We start from the raw sequence: 18,358 nt of genomic DNA on the forward strand, positions 1-18,358 counted from the left end.
TGCTGAGATGTCTGCAGCGGCCCTTCTCCTGGCTGTTCTTCTGCCACTGGCTTGGATGCACGTCCAGCTGTCCCATCATTCTGTCAGCGCTGCTGTCTCCCTCAGCCCCAGATTAAAAACGGCAAAGGGGCCGCTAGGAAAAGTGGCTCACCCCGTCTCTCAGGACTTATGTCAAAAATGTTTCAGTCCTCCGGTAATTTGCTACAGTCTGGGATCTTTTCACTATTACTTCAAAGAGCCTCGCAAAGAGAGAGAAATGAAAGGGAGGAAAAATGATATTTAGTTGTGGGTAGTGACAGATCTACATTCTTGAGTATTGACATGCGATCTGAGCGAGGAGCCTTCTTCACAAGGGATGCTGAGTCTGCAGTAGTCCTTAAATCTGACAAATACAAATGTGTCTTCTAAACCAAGTCAACTCTTCTTAATCTGGAGGAAGGTTGAAGTGTCTGAATCAGTATGAAATGGTCTTGGATTTGCACTTAGATTAAAGAGAACCTGACCTCTGTGTAAGACAACCCTCTGCTATTATATGCAAACTGGTTGAGACCTGTGGAATGAGGAGAGGAGAACAGGAATGTCAGTTAAATTAAATTTGGATCATTTCAACAGAAATTTTGGTAGATCATTACATTACATGTAATTTAGCTGATGTTTTCATCCAAAGCGACTTACAATGAGTGCATTTCAACCATAAGGATACAAACGCAGAAGAACAAGAAACAGGAAAGTGCAATTTCATCAAGATTACATCGATACAGCAAAGTAAAAAGAACTACAGAGTTTAAGTTATTTAAGAATTAGCCATGAAGTGAGAGATCTGAAGAGCGCCGGTGCTTCACACAAATTAGCTCTTTGTGTTCATGATTTTAAGTTTTTTTTTTTTTTTTTTTAAATGCACCTACACCACAGGAGGCCCAGAGTATCAGCAGGCATTTACAACAAACCTGGGACATCTCCACAGAACAACGTCTCGAGCTTTCTCCAAATCCGGAATGCACGGGTGCTTTCATGGCAAACTAAAACAGTGATTAAAGAGGGTAACAGGATCAGCTCTAATCGGCGTGTCCTCACAAAACGCCAAGGAGTTTCCAACCATTGTCAGGTCACTCACAAGGGGGGGTCTCTGAACCTATTAATTATGTTGCTTGCCGCGGAAAACGTCCTCTCTGGCGTGAGCGACCTCTGCTCTCACATGCGTGCAGAATGATCAAAACACACATAGGGAGACAGTGTAGTGAATCAAGCTCCCCGTGATGTGCCGGCCCTCTCATTTTTCTGACAAAGAACAATGGCCACCTCATCGATCATGGCTTAGCGAGAGATTCTCCAGTTCACAGGAGAGTAAAGAGGCTGAAAGAGATAACTATTATCTAAAGACATGTTATGTCATGTTATGAATTCTGTCAACTAAAGCCAAACCTGTCGGAGCCTCCCAGCCGAAAATGTTCAGAGGTTGTTTTAAAGATTTAATCCTCAGGTTAAGATATGGCTGCACACTGAGAGATAGAAGAAAGAAGAATGATGATCCTACTTTTTTTTGTTATGCCTATCCCTGATGGAGTAACTAAATGACGTCCTTTATTCATCCCAAATGAGAGCAAGGCTGCATGACTCGACTTTGTCAATGCTGCCCTCTTTTGGTCAGAAGCTAAACAACTCATTTTTACACAAATACACTGATGTGGTAAATCATTTTACACCTGTTCACAACGAACATGTTGCCACAAGTTAACCATTAGGAAAGTTTAGAGCAAAATGCCAAAATAAATCATAGTATCTATGATTATTTATTCATGGGTTTATTTATTTATTTACATGGTAAGTATTGCAGAAACTGTTTTGTAAGCGTCAAACACATGCAGAGAATAATATTGAAATGATAACAATGTGGTATACAAAACCAAATAGCCGTTATAAATATGTATATTTTAACTCTACGTCATTTAGAGAATTGAGCACAACTGCTTGTGCATCTAATGTGGTAAAGGAAATACGCGGTGGATGTCCCCACCTGCAGTCTTTCTCATTTCTGCTTGAATACCCCTTCTCTTAAATATAACATGAAGGACGACATGTCGAAAAGTATAGTGTGCAAATCATCAAAAGTCATTATATAGTATAAGAAAAGGGATGGTGTATTGTAGTGCAGTGTCACTAAAACAATTAACGTGTGTCAAAGAATTGTTGTTATAATGTTAAAAAATGTTTTAATGTTATAGTACAATATGTAAATAAGAAAATATGTTTCTACTGCACAGTTTATACTGTACATTGTCTTGTTAGAAAATTAGTGGAATAATACGTCTAAAAAATCATAAGAATGTTGAAACATTTGTATGTAAAAAAATCATTAAAATGTCAGATCAAAGGAGAACGGAAGGTGCTATAATTTAGCAAAAGAAATAATAACAAAGTCTTAGTATTGTAATTTGAAAAATGTCTTTTAAACTTCACAGAGTAATGCTGTCTAAAAATAATAGAAGAAAAAAAGTTATGATGTCGAAATGGGTCGCTATCATGTCAGAAATAGATCAAAGATATAGCAGGTTCAAAAAAGTGCAGAAACAGATCCTGTAAAAAAGAAAAGTTGCCATCATAGCAATAGCAACTACAGCAACAATAACAACTGTTTATAGAGTTGCACATCAGTTCACTTTCTTTATTCCAATTCAGGACACTTTTTCTTTTAAAAGGTTATATACCGGTAATTAAACGTAGGAGCGAACTTCGGTTCCCGGCAGAGGTTGCTGCAAGAAATCACACGGCTTCAACGTATAGATTAAAGTTCAAATTAAAGCTTTGTAAAGTATACATCTAATGCAATTTACCTTTGGATTCATTTTGCAATGATCCAGCAGCTGTAGTGAATTTTGTCTTTCATTGCACATTGTAGAGATAATTTGACCCACGTTTGTCTGCTACTCGGGAAGATTCATCCCCTCAATAATAAGAATACATGCAGATTGTTACCCTGAAGCTAAATAACATGTTTTGGTTTTGTTTTAGCCAGCCTAAATTGGCCAAAGACTTTTGGACGGGACCACCGGTGTCCTCTCTACAGCGCCTTCGTGTGGTCAGCAGAGCTGTAGATGAGGAACGGGCATGTGGTGTTAAAGGGCACGGTACTCTGTGGTTCCATCTGATGCTCGGATTGCAGTGCTATGTGAAGTTTTATATGTGGCACTATATACACTATGGTATTCTTGGGACTCTCATATGGCATTTTATGATATTTTAATTCTATAATCGGTAGCTGGTGAACAAAATTGAGGCATTTTGAGACATCTTTGGGAGCTGCAATCGCAGGTGGAAAACTGAATTTTATGGGTTTTGGCCTGTTCCTGATTTAAAGATATTTAAACTGGTTTTCAATCAAGTACATCATACCAAACATGTATTATCTGGCCCTTTATTACATAGGGGCCATGCAAGCTACTAAACTCTGACGGCTTGTTTGGCCTGAGATCATTTGGTTTGAAAGAAAGGTTTTACATAAACATCCCATTGATACCACGCGCTCATATGTGTTTGGATGAAGGCAGCTGTGTAAACATACAAACTTTTATTTAGGAAGCAAATACAAAATATAGGAAATTTGGATAATATGTACACTATACATGTCCAGCATGGAGAGTCCTTCATCCTGTCCACAGGCAATGATCGCTGATATAGTTCCCACCGGGTGGCTCTGCTGCTCTCGGGTTGTCAGTGTCTGAGCCACTCCATCAAAACCAAGGTCTCCACATGGTCAAAAAAGAGTTTGGTGGCGACCCCTCCCTCGGTACAGGGTGTGGAGGGGATCTCAGTGTGAGGAGAGGGGGGCAGGAGTGAGAGGCCGTGGGTGAGAAACTGAAGAAGGAGGTGTTGGAGGACAGAGGTGACAGGCTTGGGGGGAACGGGAAGTGAGAGCCAAATGACGGGAAAGGAGGAGAGGTGGCATAAGTGGAGAAAGAAGGGGAGAGCCAAGGAGAGGGTGGAGGGGACAGGTAGTCGTGGAACGGTGTGGAGCAAGAGTGGGGCTGAAAGGGGGAGTGAGACGGAATCTTAAGAGACTCTTCTTTCCTCTCAGATGTGCAAATGACATCAGATATTCCATCCGGTCCCTCCGTCCCTCTCTGGCTGAAGTCCGGTTGAGTGTTGGTTGCCTGCTGGCTCTCCGTGCGATGTCTCAGGCCCTCCATGAGGCTTGTTCTCTGCGCCGGTGTTATTTTGTGCACGTAGCTGGTCAGCTGGGCCACACACTGCTGAAAGCCCGCATTCTCCATGGTCAGGAGAGCGGGAGCGTTGGACTCTGAGCGACGGAGGCTTACCGCTGCAGGACGCGTCTTAAAGGGACTGCTCGACTCTGCAGCAGGGACACCAGGGTGAGGGGTAAAACAGGGGTGTAAGATTAACACATTGACTTGAACAAAAAAAGAGAATTTTCATGAGAAATGTAATAAATGATAAGGATTTAAAGAACCTCTTTGTTTGACTAACCCTTTCTCAGTTTCCTCCCACCTGTCCACTTCTGAACATATTCCACAGCCAAGTCAAGAATCTCTGCTTTCTCTATTTTTGGATTCTGAAGCCGCTGTAGGTGATAACAGTGGTAAAGGGAGGGAAATTCATTTCATCATTGTAAGGTTAGGATTCCCCTTGAATAGAAAGGCCGGGCGGGATGTGGTTTACTCACCTGATCCGATGTATGACTCAACAGCAAACTTCTCAGTTCGGCCAGACTTTGATTTATCCGGTCTCTTCTCTTCTTTTCCACCACTGGTTTGAGAACCTGGAGAGACACGAGAGTTTGTGGTGACATTGTTGCCAGGTATTATCAGAACAACTTGGGTCGCCGGATGTCCGTTATCATGGCTGCACCAACCTAGAAAACTAGTTCTCATTGACTTAGACTTAGAAGTGCTCCAGGGACTAAATGGTTAACAAAGCTGTACCTGATAAATAACCACTGTAATGGGAAACTTCACAAATAGTGGTGGGCTATTAAACTTCTTACCCTTTTTCTCCTCTTGCCATCCTCCGGGATTGGAGTTTGCAGTTTCCTGGTCATGCTGTCGTGTTCGGTCCGAATGTCCTGAGTGGAGACTCTGGCAGTGGAAACGGGCTCCTTTGCCCTGCGGGGGATTATAAGGAGAGCTCAGGCGCTCTCTGATTGGCTGACAAGCTTGAGTGACGACAGCGAAAATGGTCTGTCCCAACTTTACTATTGGTGTCTTGAATTAATTCACACGATCGATACTATTCATTTCAAACAGTGGTAGTTAGGTATATGTAAAATAATTTATAAAGGTATAAAGGCAACAATTTTACCAAAGACCAATTGTGTATATTTTGTAAGTGGTGACATAAACCTACATCACTTTGTTAGAGCACAATATTTCTGTTGCCTAAAAACATTTCAGTCTGAATATTGAAACTGCGTCTGGTGAGTCATCTGATACAGAATGTATCGATCTCATCAGGCCAAATGCCATGTGAACTCTGTGATTACCTTTAACGCCTCCTAGAAGTGATACTATGGGAAAACCTTTTCCCCCCCGTGGGAACAGAAATGAGGTGAGAAAGTGGGCAGCTAGGAGGACTTTTTATGACGTGTGAGGCATCCGCGCGTTGAATACGTGCCGAAAAGACCAAATGAGACCGGTGCTGGTCACGAGGTCCTTTTTTACTTATCGAGTATTTAAAATCACACATGTCTTACTGTGAACGCACGTGTCACCATGTCACGCATGTACAGTTAAGCACATCAAATTGGAAAAACTATTGATAAACTGATACTGATAAACCAGCTGGACTTGGCAGGCAGCGCGGTGCCAAAGGGGAGCGCGTCACGTGCGAAGATGATTATTGCACCTGAGTGTAAAGTGTGCGCGGCCTCGGGTCGATGTTTGGACTTCACACAAGATCCCTCTTTAAGGCAATCAAAGCATCTGTTGGTCATACGCGTTCCCAGCCCAGTCAGCTGCGTTTGATTTCACCCCCTTTGTCAGGGTGGCCGACACACCCCAAGAGGCGCGATATTGGAAGTCAACGGTCCGTTTCTCTGCAACCAAAAGGGCGCGTTTTCACCCATTCGTCTCCATCACAGGCTCCGCCGAGCACATTATGGGGCGTATTTACGAGGCGGGTCCACGGCGCCTGAATGCTACATTTAACAAAACAAATGAAATATACCGTTTCCTCTTCTTATTGCGTCATCATACGCATATAGGAGAGGAGGGGAATGCGACTTCTGCCTCTAATGAAAGTGGTGATGGTATTTAAAATGTGTTCCAAAGGGGGGTCCTTGAGTCCCCGCTCCCATAGGGAACAGCCGGGGTCTCTGAGCCGCCACTAATCGCCCTCCCTTTGATTTGAAGCGGAAGTCCACGTTGCCCCTGAAAAGCCACTTAATCTACGGGATCCCCGTGATCCGATCATCCCAGTGTTATCTCCACACTCAAGCCTATTATGGGGATCAGGGTGCCGATAAATGCAGTGTGGAGACTGCCCCCCCCCCCCCTCCCAAAAAAAAATACCCCTCAAAGTCCAGTCAGCTCAAACTTTGGTCTGGAATCATTTAGAAAGTGCGGACATGAGCTTCTTCCTCAAAGAAGTCGCTTTTGATTACACAGAAATGGCTTCATCGGTTGCAACTATTTAATTTAGTAATTTGATACATTTCCATTTTTACTTTAGTGTGAGATTATCGTCTATTTTATTATTAAAGCAAACTAGTATAGCAGCACTGCAATGTTGAAGCTACATGCTTCAGCAGAAGCCTTATGTTTTCTGCGCTAACCTCATTGAAATGGAGGTTACACATTATTCTGGTCTTCACCGCAACTGCATCCGATTTCACCTATGGAATGTGATTAAAAAATACACCTTTCATTCAGACTACATTACTGTGACCAATAAAAGACCGCACGATCCCTTTATTGAACCTATACAATCGCAGTCGAGCTCGGAAGTGAAAAATAATGAAAAGAAGAGGATTAGATTCAAATAGATTAAAACCCCCCTCGAGAAGGCCCGCTGCCCTGTGAAGGTGAGGGGCGTGTCCCGCAGAGGCGTGGCCGTCTGCCGGGATATCGACAAGCAGCAACGCGGGCACAACTGGAGCTGTTTGGATTCACTGTGAGAGCGATTGGACACCAGTCAAGTCTGAGCATGAAAGCTTTAACGTGTCCAGAGTCTCACAGGCCGAGGAGTATGAGGAGGGTAAGATGCCGCATTCCCGACTTCTCCTGGATATTGCCTTAAATGATCTTCCAGGTTGTAATTGTGATATTTTTTAACTCCAAGGTCCCTAAACCTGTGATGGAGAAACGAAGACGGGAGCGGATCAATCAAAGTCTGGAGACATTGCGACTCCTGATGCTGGACAACACACAGGACGAGGTATGCCCGTGCGCCATTGTTTTATTTAAGGTCAATATCTGCCAAATGATGTTTCTAAGATGTAGCCTTTAAGTCCTGTTATATTAAGTGAGGGTACTGTTATGCTTTTAGAAACTGAAAAATCCAAAGGTGGAGAAGGCAGAGATCTTGGAGAGTGTCGTGAATTTCCTGAAGATGGAGAAAGATCACCGTTCCACGTCCGGGGAGCAGAAACCCAAATCTACCCACCAGCACAGCTTCCAAAACGGCATGAGGTCCTGCCTGCTGAGGGTCAGCCGCTTCATAGCCAGCAAGAGCCAGGAGTTGGAGGGCACCGAGGAGGTCGCGAATCCGGCTTCTCTCCCGCTTCCCGATCCCGAGACACACACATCCTCATCTGGAAACATCCACATGGCGCAGGCCACTTCGTCTCTCCAGAGTCTGGACCAGCAACACTGCCAGCGTACTGGCCTCCACTGTACTGGCCTCCACTGTGACACCAGGGAGCTGCTCTCCCCCGTGGCCGCCTTTACGCACATAAGCGATCCTGTGTGGAGACCCTGGCCTCAGTGACATTGTATTTTAGAAATATACGCCTACAGACTGTATTCAATTGTACAGCCCGCATGAAATATTTTCCATGAAAACTCAATATTTCTCCACCTCCGTGTGGTGTTTTTTCTTTAGGATTTGCTGTTTTGCACAAGTATAATCTTTTTTTCTTCCTTTTTTGCTATTTTTACGTTACCTTTTTTATGCGGTGGTGTCCACTGGATGTTTTTTTTTGCTGTAACAAGAATACAGACGCGTGCGTAAAATGCGCACACGAATCTATTCTATACGAAACTGTGAACTGAATTCTATTTCTTCTGTTTCTATTTCAAATAAAAAGCACAACTTGATCACTGGAGTGGCTGAGTATGCTGTGTGAACAGCTTGTACTTGAGCAGTCTTTACAGCTGGCCTTTTCAAAAGAAGGGGGACATCCACAAGACAGTTAACACGTACTTCAGCCAGGCTGGACAGCAGCGAGCACGCATTCGTCTTTTGAAATGTTGATGGCGGGCGAGACCGATGCTTCTAGGATCCTAAGTGCAGTTTTTTTCAAATGTAGAAAAGCAAAGGAGAGTTGTTCACACACTGTTCAGCAGCCAGACAGCTCAAGGCCAACGTAGTATCAGGTGTGGAGACACTTCATTTACAAAAAAAAAACCTTTGGCGCCCATCTCCATGCCGGAAATGTTCTGACCAGAACCATTAGCGATCCAGTTTACTCTGAAAATTGACAATAGCTTATGTTACGTTCATTCATCAATAAAATATGATGTCATTTAGCTGACGATTTCAACCATAAGGATACAAACCCATAAAAAGTACAATTTCATTAAATAAGCCGATTTACAACTTGCTTATAGATAAAGGAACATTATGAAGTGCTACAATTTGGAAGTGTGTGGTCATTTATTAAACGTAAGTGTGTCTCCTTTTGGCTAAAAAGAAACACGTGCTCAGTTGTTTGTCTACTGCACGTTCTCAGGTGCAGAATGGCACTGATGGTGTTGGGAGAGTGCCTAAAAGGCGGCAGCTGGCTGTGCTGATGGTGCGTGCGTGCGTGGGGGCTTTACTTAACTATAAACAACATTTCGATCCAAATAGTCAGTCAACAAACCAGAGACGTAGTTGATATCTCGGGTTGGCCAACCGGATCAAAGAATGTGAAGATTTGCAGATTGGATGAATCTGTGTGGACACTTTGGTGATGGCCACTCGTGCGCCTTTACATCTGAACAGCTGCGCTAGAAGCAGCGGCCTCCCGCTCATCAACATCTCAATGCACACGTGAAGGTCCCATAAATTGTTCACCATCAGATCGGCATGCGGCAGGCAGGTCGTCTCACCACGCTGATACGTGGGTCCAAATTGTTGTGCGATTTACGTTACAAATAATTAGAAAGAAATATTTTGCAAGACGCTGTACTTGCAGTAAACGCAAGGGAATTGTGTGGTTTCAGGTCCCTCTAAGTACTTTAAATGTTTTCCCCTTTGTTTGGGGTGTGCATTTTTCTAAACGAACGTCGTCCCATTCATCATATTGACCTGGTTGGTCCTGCTGGTGGATACACACGTTCCTTCCAATGACATCCGTCATCAAAGGGGCTGATCTCTGTGCGCCTTTGTGTTTAACCCCCCCAAGAAAAGCCAGCAGGACTAAGTAAATGAATTAAAGTTGGAAATTAGATTAGGTTTTAATCTGGGAGGCATCTGTATAATGAAGATTAGATGAATCTATTGTGAGTGTAAAATAGAGACGGATTAGTCCAGCGCGGATGATTTAACTTAAAAGTCCTCACTTTGTTTACAAAGGACTTTAGATCTTAAATTTAAGTTGCATGAGAGTCATTTTCATCCAACTATCGCATCAGAAACACAAACCCCGAATGTTTCAATCAGTGGTTGGTGTGTTGGTTTTGCCACATCAGTGCGAACACCAAGTGAATCCCGCTTTTGGCCTCATCAACAAACCATGTGATTGTTCACATAACGAGGCCTCACTTCACTACATTATATTTTCATAAGCTAGCCAAAAACATATTCTGGAGTTATCTAAAGTTTGTATATCGGGTGATTTTTTGAAGTGTATTCTTTCCTGATCAAGAATTCTTGATATCGCAGTCAGCTCGAGTAACTGATCAAATGAAGCTATTCGGACCAAATTCTCTGAATTTCAAGATCATTTGTTCTGTGTTTAATATATATGTGTGTGTGTGTCACGTCATAGTGTCGGGCAGCATCACAGCTGCTCAACACCTCCACGTGTTGGTTTGCCGCGACCCACGCGCCAGAGGTGCCGGGCTCGTGCACGAACACGGCTCGTCTTTTAGGTGTGCGGGTGGTATTATCATTGCGCATTTGTGTCAGGAATTTCGCTGCCCAAATTAAATACGGGGTATAAAACATTGTAATGCGAGCCGTAACACTAAACTATACAATGTAAACCCCTGATGCAGTCTAGACATGTGCCTTTAAATTAAGAATATCCATCGTTCGCTCGCATAAAGCCGACATTTACCAGACATGTTTATCCCAGAAAGTATCTGGCACTACCAGCGTAGGCATCACCTTTACATTTGCTTTCTTTAAAGTTGAATCAACGTTACGCTATTACAACCCCACATGTAAGTCACGTGGGATATCTCTGTTTGCCCGGAGTTAGCATCTTTACAGGAACGTTTCTTTCTCCAAAGACAGTGAAAGACTTTTAAGACTATTTAACTATTCATGTCCCTTAAATCCTCCGCTGGTGGGAGACGACGGGGGGAAAGCCCCCCCAATAAAGGAACAATGCTGCGCCGCTGCGCCTTTTTATCTGTGGGGCGGGTCGAGACGGGACAACATCTGCTCCGCATGGCCCCCGGACTGCCCCGGTGACTGAAGCGAACGTCCACCAGCCACCTCTGTGTGATCGACCACGAGAGAGAAAACTACAAGAACGAGGTACAACGTCTCGTGAAAAACAAGTTTATTAGCAACAAAGGAGTCACTGTGATAAACAAATAACTGACATGATACAGCGTACAGGAGTATTTTCGGCCTAATGTTTAAGGTCTAACGTTAAATCATGAATTACCCGTTGTGCGTGTGTGTGTGTGTGTGTGTGTGTGTGTGTGTGTGTGTGTGTGTGTGTGTGTGTGTGTGCGTGGGCGTGAGCATGCAGCCGGATCAGTCGGTCAGACTTTGCCCACAGCCAGACCCTGAGCTTTCTGATACTCCTGCTGCAAACTGGACAAGAGCTCTCGGTGCTGATCGGATTTCTTCTCCAGGTCTTTCAAGAGACTCTCGTACCTTTGACTGTAAAAAAATAAAGAGAAATAAAGGAATATTCTTACAAAGGATTCTAGGATTCTTGACTTGTGGTACAGTTTAACATGACTATTTGGCCAAGAGCCAATCATTCCGTTTCTAATGTGATTTCCCAAAAATGTGTTATAAAAAATATACCAATACAACTACCAAAGGATTCTGTTATTTCTTTACTTGTGCTCATTGATCTAAATATAAATTATGTTTTACCTATGGTTCGCCATTTCGGTCGCACTCGGAGAGCTGCTGATGAAGAGTGCGTTATAAATAAAATGTATTATTATAAATGATGCTGTAGTGAAATAAAGTATCTATGCGCACGGTTCGATTTCTGGTAATTGGGCCTCTGCACAGAAAGACGTCCAACAAACAGAATGTCGCTGATCCTTCTCTTATAACACTCCGACAGAAGTGACAATCTTTTATTTAAAAAAATAACAAGACGTGCTCATGGCAGCGGCTACGCTCTCGATGTCCCGCTAGGGACTTCTACAAATCAGAGGCTGTTTATGCCGGCCACTGTTGCCCGACTGCAAATAATCAACACAACACACGTGTGACACACCAGATAAACACCAGCTGCTGCTATCAGTGACGGGCATCTTATTTGCACAATAATCCAATGGCAGTCATTAAAGAAAATACTGCCAATAAATCTGTGCATCCCTAAATAAAACAAAATTGACGACGTGTTTGTTCACAGGTATTGTTTGTCCACTTTCTGTACAAAATGAGTGATAATTGTGTAATGGGTAATAATATTTTGACTGAAACATAAGGGACCAGGCAATGGGAATTACGCTTTCATGAAAGAAAATACATTTAAATGGCACCAAAAACAACGGTCCACCTCATGACGTTAATTCAAAACACACTGCGGTTTCCCAGATGTTGTTGCATAATACTCCAAACAAAAAAAAGGTTGGACTCCACCAACTCCTCACTGCCCTCTACATGTGAATGAACATCATAGCACAGCTAAGCTATGCGCCAATATCCACATGGGGCTATTTGTATGTATTCAGATGCTAATATTAACCAGATTAAGACACGTTTTATTTTTCTTTATAACGTTATTTTACAGAGAAATCTTTCTTAAAGTCTCATATTTATCCCTAATAATATTTAAGTTGTGTTGACAATGGTAAGTTGTCAGTGTAAATATCACAAGGTACATCATGATCATCAAGGACAATGGGCCGCATTCACCAAATGTTCTTCAGAACTAATTTGTGCTTAATCTCCATTTACGCAGTTTTCACAAAGATTCTGGCATTCACCAATGCTTTCTTATTGCAACTAATTACTTTCATTATTTTACACATAATTATATGTCTCCGGATAAAGCATTCACTCCCTGGGTAATTGCATTCCATGAATCATTTTATTTACCACTTTGTAGCCACTGCTGACACTACTACATACGTTGCAGCAATATCGCCACTTCAGAATTACTGAAGTTTTCCTTTCTTTTGGAGTGTGCACACGGCTCTGCCATCTCATGTCCTTTTATGGGAATTAATGGTGCGTTAACTGTTGCTAAATAGGAGCAGCGGGGCGCGAGCTTTCAATTTACGACATATTGGGATTCGTCATTCTAAGAAGGCACCTGTGAATTATTCCGCTGTTTAGGAACACGTCATGAATCACACGTATGCTTTTCTTAGGAATTTTCTTAAGAATAAATGTAAGAAATAACTGAGGTAGACATGGGTGAATGAGGCCCAATGTTCTTAGTTATTGCTTTAAACTGATGGACAGCTGGCAAAAATGTATATATAATGTTGGTGGTAACAAAATCCATCCATCCATCCATTGTCAGACCGCTTATCCTGCACACAGGGTCGCGGGGGGGCTGGAGTCCATCCCAGCCAACTTCGGGCGATAGATTGGTCGCCAGCCAATCGCAGGACTACACAGAGACACACAACCATTCACACTCACATTCACACAACTACGGGCAATTTAAAGTCCCCAATTAACCTGATCCCAGAGCATGTCTTTGGACTGTGGGAGGAAGCCGGAGAACCCGGAGAGAACCCACGCAGACACGGGGAGAACATGCAGACTCCACACAGAAAGGCCACTGGGCGGAATCGAACCCAGGACCTTCTTGCTGTGAGGCGACAGTGCTAACCACCACGCCACCGTGCCGCCCCTGGTAACAAAATAAAATGTCTATTTAATGTTGTGTAACAGGGAAAGGGAAAATCCATAAACTGATTCTCAAGTTGGGTCCTCAACATTTAGGCAAAAGGCAAATGTATTTGGGAGTCAAAATTGGAGTAGCATTTTAAAATGAGACATGTCAATCAGGCCTTTGATGATACATTCCGTCCAGAAATGATGTGGACTTGGGATGAAACACCTGAAGCGGAATATAGCGGATGAGCATCAATTTTAGGACAAGTTTGTATTGAATTTGGATATTTTTCACAACTGGGACACACTTACCTGAATGACAAGCCCCTTAAAATGAATACAAGCTGTGCAATATTCAAACAACTGGTGCCCCCTCAGGACATGTCACTTCATGTATTATGAAAACATACAACCCTATTCAGATTAAATGTCACATCAAAGGATCAAAGACTACAGCTTAGTTCTGATCTTATACAATCTGTAACACGGGTAGTAACGATGTTAGTATTACAGAGAACATCTTTCCTCTTCTCAGACTTAGCATGTGCCAATACTTTGACTGAGGGTTTCATCAGCAGTGATCATAATGAACTAGGGCTGCAACAACGAATCGATCAAATAGATTAAAATCGATTATTAAAAGCGTTGGCAACGAATTTCATTATCGATTTGTTGTATCGCGCGATTATTACGTCACTCAATGAGTTGCGGAGATGCGCGCGGAGCAAAAATAAAAATAAAGGCGCCGAGCCGACGTAGAGGAAAGAGCAGCCGGCAGTTGTTGTGAGTCACATGACGCAGGGAGAGACGTCTGTTCGACTAGTCGTCTAAGGTGTGCGAGCGTGGGGGGTCCCGGTCCACGTTGTCCCGTTTTGACGTGAGGGACGTAACAAGCCTCCTGTTTACTCGTCATCCAGCTGATCAAGCTAGCGTTAGCTCGCTAATAACAGCAGTAAAGCAGTTAGCAAGACTAAGACACGTTTTTATTTACTCGCCTCTTTTGGACCATTCATTTTTCAATGTGTTGTCTGATATTTTGTGCTTTGTCCCATATCGGTTATTGTTGACAAATATATTTGTGTGTGTGTTGTACTTTTTAATGCTGTCATATATGGTAGTCCAGTGCGCTTGCGCATATACTGTGGGTTATACGGTAGTTGATGTTATGCCTGTAAAGGGAGACACATGGTGATCCATTAAATCAACTAAGAAGCCTCTAATGCATTTATTTACAAATGCCATTTTAAATTAATCTCATAGCACTTGGTTGTTTTTTAGCTGTATGCATTTACTTAACTTGCACTACAATGATGGTAATAATTTAATGAATATGCTTCAAGTGAACATGAGGGTGTTTGTGAGTGTCGTATAGAGAACTAGTTCTGACAAATTTGAGGTTCTGTTTTAGAATAAAGGGTTGGAAATTAAAGCTTTTTAAAAAAAAAATCTGATTCATCGATTAATCGAAGAAATAATCGACCGATTAATCGAAGAAATAATCGACCGATTAATCGATTATCAAAATAATCGTTAGTTGCAGCCCTATAATGAACCAACCATCAACTGGAACCGTACTGGATGTATGGAATGTGGAAGTATTTCTGTACTACTGCTCTGCACAAACCGAAGTAACTTATGCTGTAATACTACAGACACGAGCACGACCCTCCAGTGACTCACATCTCTCCGTTGATGTACTCCAGCCTTTTGGTGACGGTGGCTTTGGCCTCCTCCAAGTCTTGCTTCACTAATACAGGGCCAATAAGTTTATACACGGTGTTTGTGGTGTCCAGCAGGTCAAGCTCCTGGAAAGAAAGGGAGAGAGACAGATTAAATACACAAATAAAGGGGTTAGAGAACACTGAGCTGGGAAAATGAGCTAACGTTAGTTACCTCTTTGACAATGTTGTTCTCTGCCAGTTGCGTCTCCAACTTCTGTCTGGCTGACATGCTCTTGCTAACATCTAAACAGCAGAATGGTATTAGAAAATAATGGGTTTGTTGCAACCATAAATAATATAATAAACGTACATTTCTCACACGTTGATTTAACACATAGCTAGCTGCCCTAATATGGTCAGTTAGCTCGTCGCAACATGGCACGATTTGAGAAACCACACAATGCTAGCTGTCACCTAACTTACCTTTCTGCATCAACGTAAATTTATCTACCTCCGCTTTCAATTTCTTTTGAAGGGCCTCGGCCATTTTTGTGTTTATTCAAAACGTGCGAATGACTTCGTGGGACTATTTTGAAGAGATAATGTGAAGTAGCTGAATGTTGAATGAGATGAAACCTCTGCGTTAGCTAACCGGATGGTACAGTGGCTAATCCGGAAGTTAAGTGATCCATTCAAAGTAAAAGCTCCCACTACTTCAGGCGTATTATCATGACAAATAAATAAGCAAGTATCTATAAACAAACAAATATGAAAAGCACATTCCACATATTTCACTTCAACGTTGATTTAGTTTATATCCTATATATATATATATATATATTTATTTTTTGACCCTGTCATGGTTGCAGCTGTTTACGACAGTGTTTTACGACACTGCACACGGTTCCTCATCACCCTGGAAGAAGATGGCCTCGTCGTTTTGGAAAGGTGTTGTCGGCGTCGGACTTTTTGCCTTAGCTCACGCAGCTTTCTCAGCAGCACAGCGTAAGTTTCAGGAAGGGCAGTGAGAACATGGGTATCGGCATTTGCGCGTATGTCAGGGGGGCTCCGTGGTCACCGGACGTGGGGGATGAAACCGCAGGTTGGGCCTTTCGGTGCTGCGGCTAGCTAATTAACATGTTAGCGCATTTTAGCCCCGTTCACGGCGAGAGACCGGAATCTTAATCCGCAGTCAACGTTATATTATATTATATTTCTCCGTTAATGTTAAGTGCTACACAATGAAGACGATATTCGCCGTCCGTTTAAACATCTGATACAGTTTCAATGGTGTTCATTTGAATTGCTGGCTAACATGTGCCCCCCCCCCCCCCCCCCTCCATGCCCCCCCCCATTAGATCGAGCATACATGCGACTCACAGAGAAGGAGAACGAGACACTACCTATTGATGTGAGTGACTTTCATTCCTTTTAAATAACCGCCTGCCTATCCCAACAATTGCCAAAGCTCTTTCTCTACGTCACCGTTCTCTCTTTCTGTGGTTGCAGATTGTACTACAGACCCTGTTGTCCTTTGTGATGACCTGTTACGGTATCGCTCACATCGCTGGAGAGTTCAAAGACATGGACGCCTCCTCAGAGCTCAAGAACAAGTAGGTTGTGCAGCAGCTCGCTCCCTTGATGGTGTAGTTGTTTGTGTTCTCTGCCTCAGGGGAAGCCGCTCGCCACCCAGATTACATCTATAGTAACCAGAACCGGGATGAATTCCCACTGAGGCTCACTGAGTTGGTGTTGTTTTTTCGTTTATCTTCTTCCGTAATGTTAATAGAAATACGTTGTACACGGATGCACTGGGTGCATTGGAGAAACGGTACAACAAATCTAAGGGAAACAATGAGACGTCTACACGTGGTCCTTTTTTGCTTTATGTAAAAAAAAAAAAAACACGTTAACCCCAATAAACAGAATTTTATTTTTAAATGAGTCTCATGCCTCTAGGAAAGCTATTGAAATGGCAATAAGTGCACACCGTGAGGGTGATCGCGTACCACCGATTCCTTTGCTTTTTCATATTATACTATAAGAATGCATGCGGTCAGAATTGCAAGATTACTAATGAATACGTCCGGATTTAGTACGTGTCACAGTTTGGAAATTTGAATTCTTGTTCCGATCCTGTGAGGACTTAGACTCGACCTCCGTGACCCACATCGCACCCGGCGCAGCAGAAGGGGTGCACGAACCATCCGTTTGAAATGGGCCTCCCTCTTGATAACTTTTATTCTTTTCCAGAACATTCGATACGCTGAGGAACCACCCGTCCTTTTACCTTTTCAATCACCGGGGCCGGATGCTATTCCGCTCGCCGGAGGAGGAGCCGTCTTCCGTACGCAATCAGCAAGGTCTTCCCGACCCCATTCGGCTACGCAAGCTGGAGCATTTGCACTGAGACTTCCACACCTGTAACGACATCAACGTCAGATAACATTTGTTTTTGCTAGACCGAGGAGGCAAAGCCAGAATTCACCTTCCTCTACTTTAATTTGTATTTGTACATAAACTAATATGCTCTTCCAACATGCATCTCTTTCCATAAAAGTGGTCACCGCAATATTCAACAGTGACTGTGCCAACCCTTCAATTTTTCAAGCGGATGTGTTTGTATATACAGTATGTTATCGCTTTGGAGTCTTAAGATACAGAGACGTCGGCCCTTTTTGTCCCTTCTGAACTGAATTGGGATAACGCTGTCCTTTGTATGAGGGCTTGAAAACGCCTCTTTCATTACTGTTTTATTTCAGTCACATCAGTCCTTGGCAACTGTCATCATTTTGTGAACGGAAATGAGTTTTGTCGTATGAACTGAGGATCCTTGACTTCCTAGAAGCATGAAGGCTCATCTGTGACTCCTGTGTGCATTAAAGCGGTTTGTTCCCGGCTACGGGAAGTCACTGAAGGTGAGGTGTGAGAGCGGGAAACGTTTCACGGATACTGTGAACATTAACACGAACTAGAAAGTTATGGTACAATAATTTGGTTAAGTTTGTTTTTCCTTCATTTTACATTTTAAGATTCAACAGATGTTTTTAATTTAATAAAAGGCTTACTGATTTTATCAGATGTCAATTTATTTTTTGTCTGGTCTCATAAGCGATGGGAAGATTTCTTCAGCCTGGTGGAAGGGGAATAAATATTTGCTGCAAGCTGTAGGGGGAAAAGACAAATGCGATTGCAGTGGCACAATAATATCCTGCTTAACCAGTGAGGAGGAGTTGGTAACTAATCCTCATACTAACACAGATCAAAGTAATTTGCTGTGAGGGACATGAAGGTGATGGTGACAATGGAGAGATGGGAGTGTGACCTTG

At 42.9% G+C, this 18,358-nt stretch overlaps 4 protein-coding genes across 4 annotated transcripts; 2 read left to right on the forward strand and 2 right to left on the reverse strand.

Annotated features, from left to right (window-relative positions):
- Positions 1-3,550: 3,550 nt before the first annotated feature.
- her11 (hairy-related 11) lies at positions 3,551-5,149 on the reverse strand. Its single transcript, XM_040172611.2, has 4 exons — positions 5,000-5,149; positions 4,679-4,774; positions 4,483-4,576; positions 3,551-4,348 (listed from the first exon to the last, which is right to left on the reverse strand). The coding sequence occupies exons 1-4, from the start codon at positions 5,051-5,053 to the stop codon at positions 3,729-3,731; spliced, it is 864 nt and encodes a 287-aa protein (XP_040028545.2). The 5' UTR covers positions 5,054-5,149; the 3' UTR covers positions 3,551-3,728.
- Positions 5,150-7,093: 1,944 nt separating this feature from the next.
- her5 (hairy-related 5) lies at positions 7,094-8,267 on the forward strand. The gene is made up of 3 exons (XM_040174705.2): positions 7,094-7,206; positions 7,291-7,386; positions 7,498-8,267. The coding sequence occupies exons 1-3, from the start codon at positions 7,156-7,158 to the stop codon at positions 7,936-7,938; spliced, it is 588 nt and encodes a 195-aa protein (XP_040030639.1). The 5' UTR covers positions 7,094-7,155; the 3' UTR covers positions 7,939-8,267.
- A 2,606-nt stretch (positions 8,268-10,873) lies between these two features.
- pfdn6 (prefoldin subunit 6) lies at positions 10,874-15,719 on the reverse strand. Its single transcript, XM_040175078.2, has 4 exons — positions 15,513-15,719; positions 15,262-15,332; positions 15,049-15,173; positions 10,874-11,214 (listed from the first exon to the last, which is right to left on the reverse strand). Exons 1-4 carry the CDS (start codon positions 15,574-15,576, stop codon positions 11,094-11,096), a joined length of 381 nt encoding a protein of 126 aa, XP_040031012.1. The 5' UTR covers positions 15,577-15,719; the 3' UTR covers positions 10,874-11,093.
- A 172-nt stretch (positions 15,720-15,891) lies between these two features.
- Positions 15,892-18,105, forward strand: mmgt1 (membrane magnesium transporter 1). The gene is made up of 4 exons (XM_040174518.2): positions 15,892-16,034; positions 16,388-16,440; positions 16,539-16,642; positions 17,283-18,105. Exons 1-4 carry the CDS (start codon positions 15,956-15,958, stop codon positions 17,437-17,439), a joined length of 393 nt encoding a protein of 130 aa, XP_040030452.2. The 5' UTR covers positions 15,892-15,955; the 3' UTR covers positions 17,440-18,105.
- The last annotated feature ends 253 nt before the right edge of the window (positions 18,106-18,358 follow it).

The sequence above is a fragment of the Gasterosteus aculeatus genome, chromosome 4 (genome assembly GCF_964276395.1).
Source record: "Gasterosteus aculeatus chromosome 4, fGasAcu3.hap1.1, whole genome shotgun sequence".
Classification (NCBI taxonomy): Eukaryota; Metazoa; Chordata; class Actinopteri; order Perciformes; family Gasterosteidae; genus Gasterosteus; species Gasterosteus aculeatus.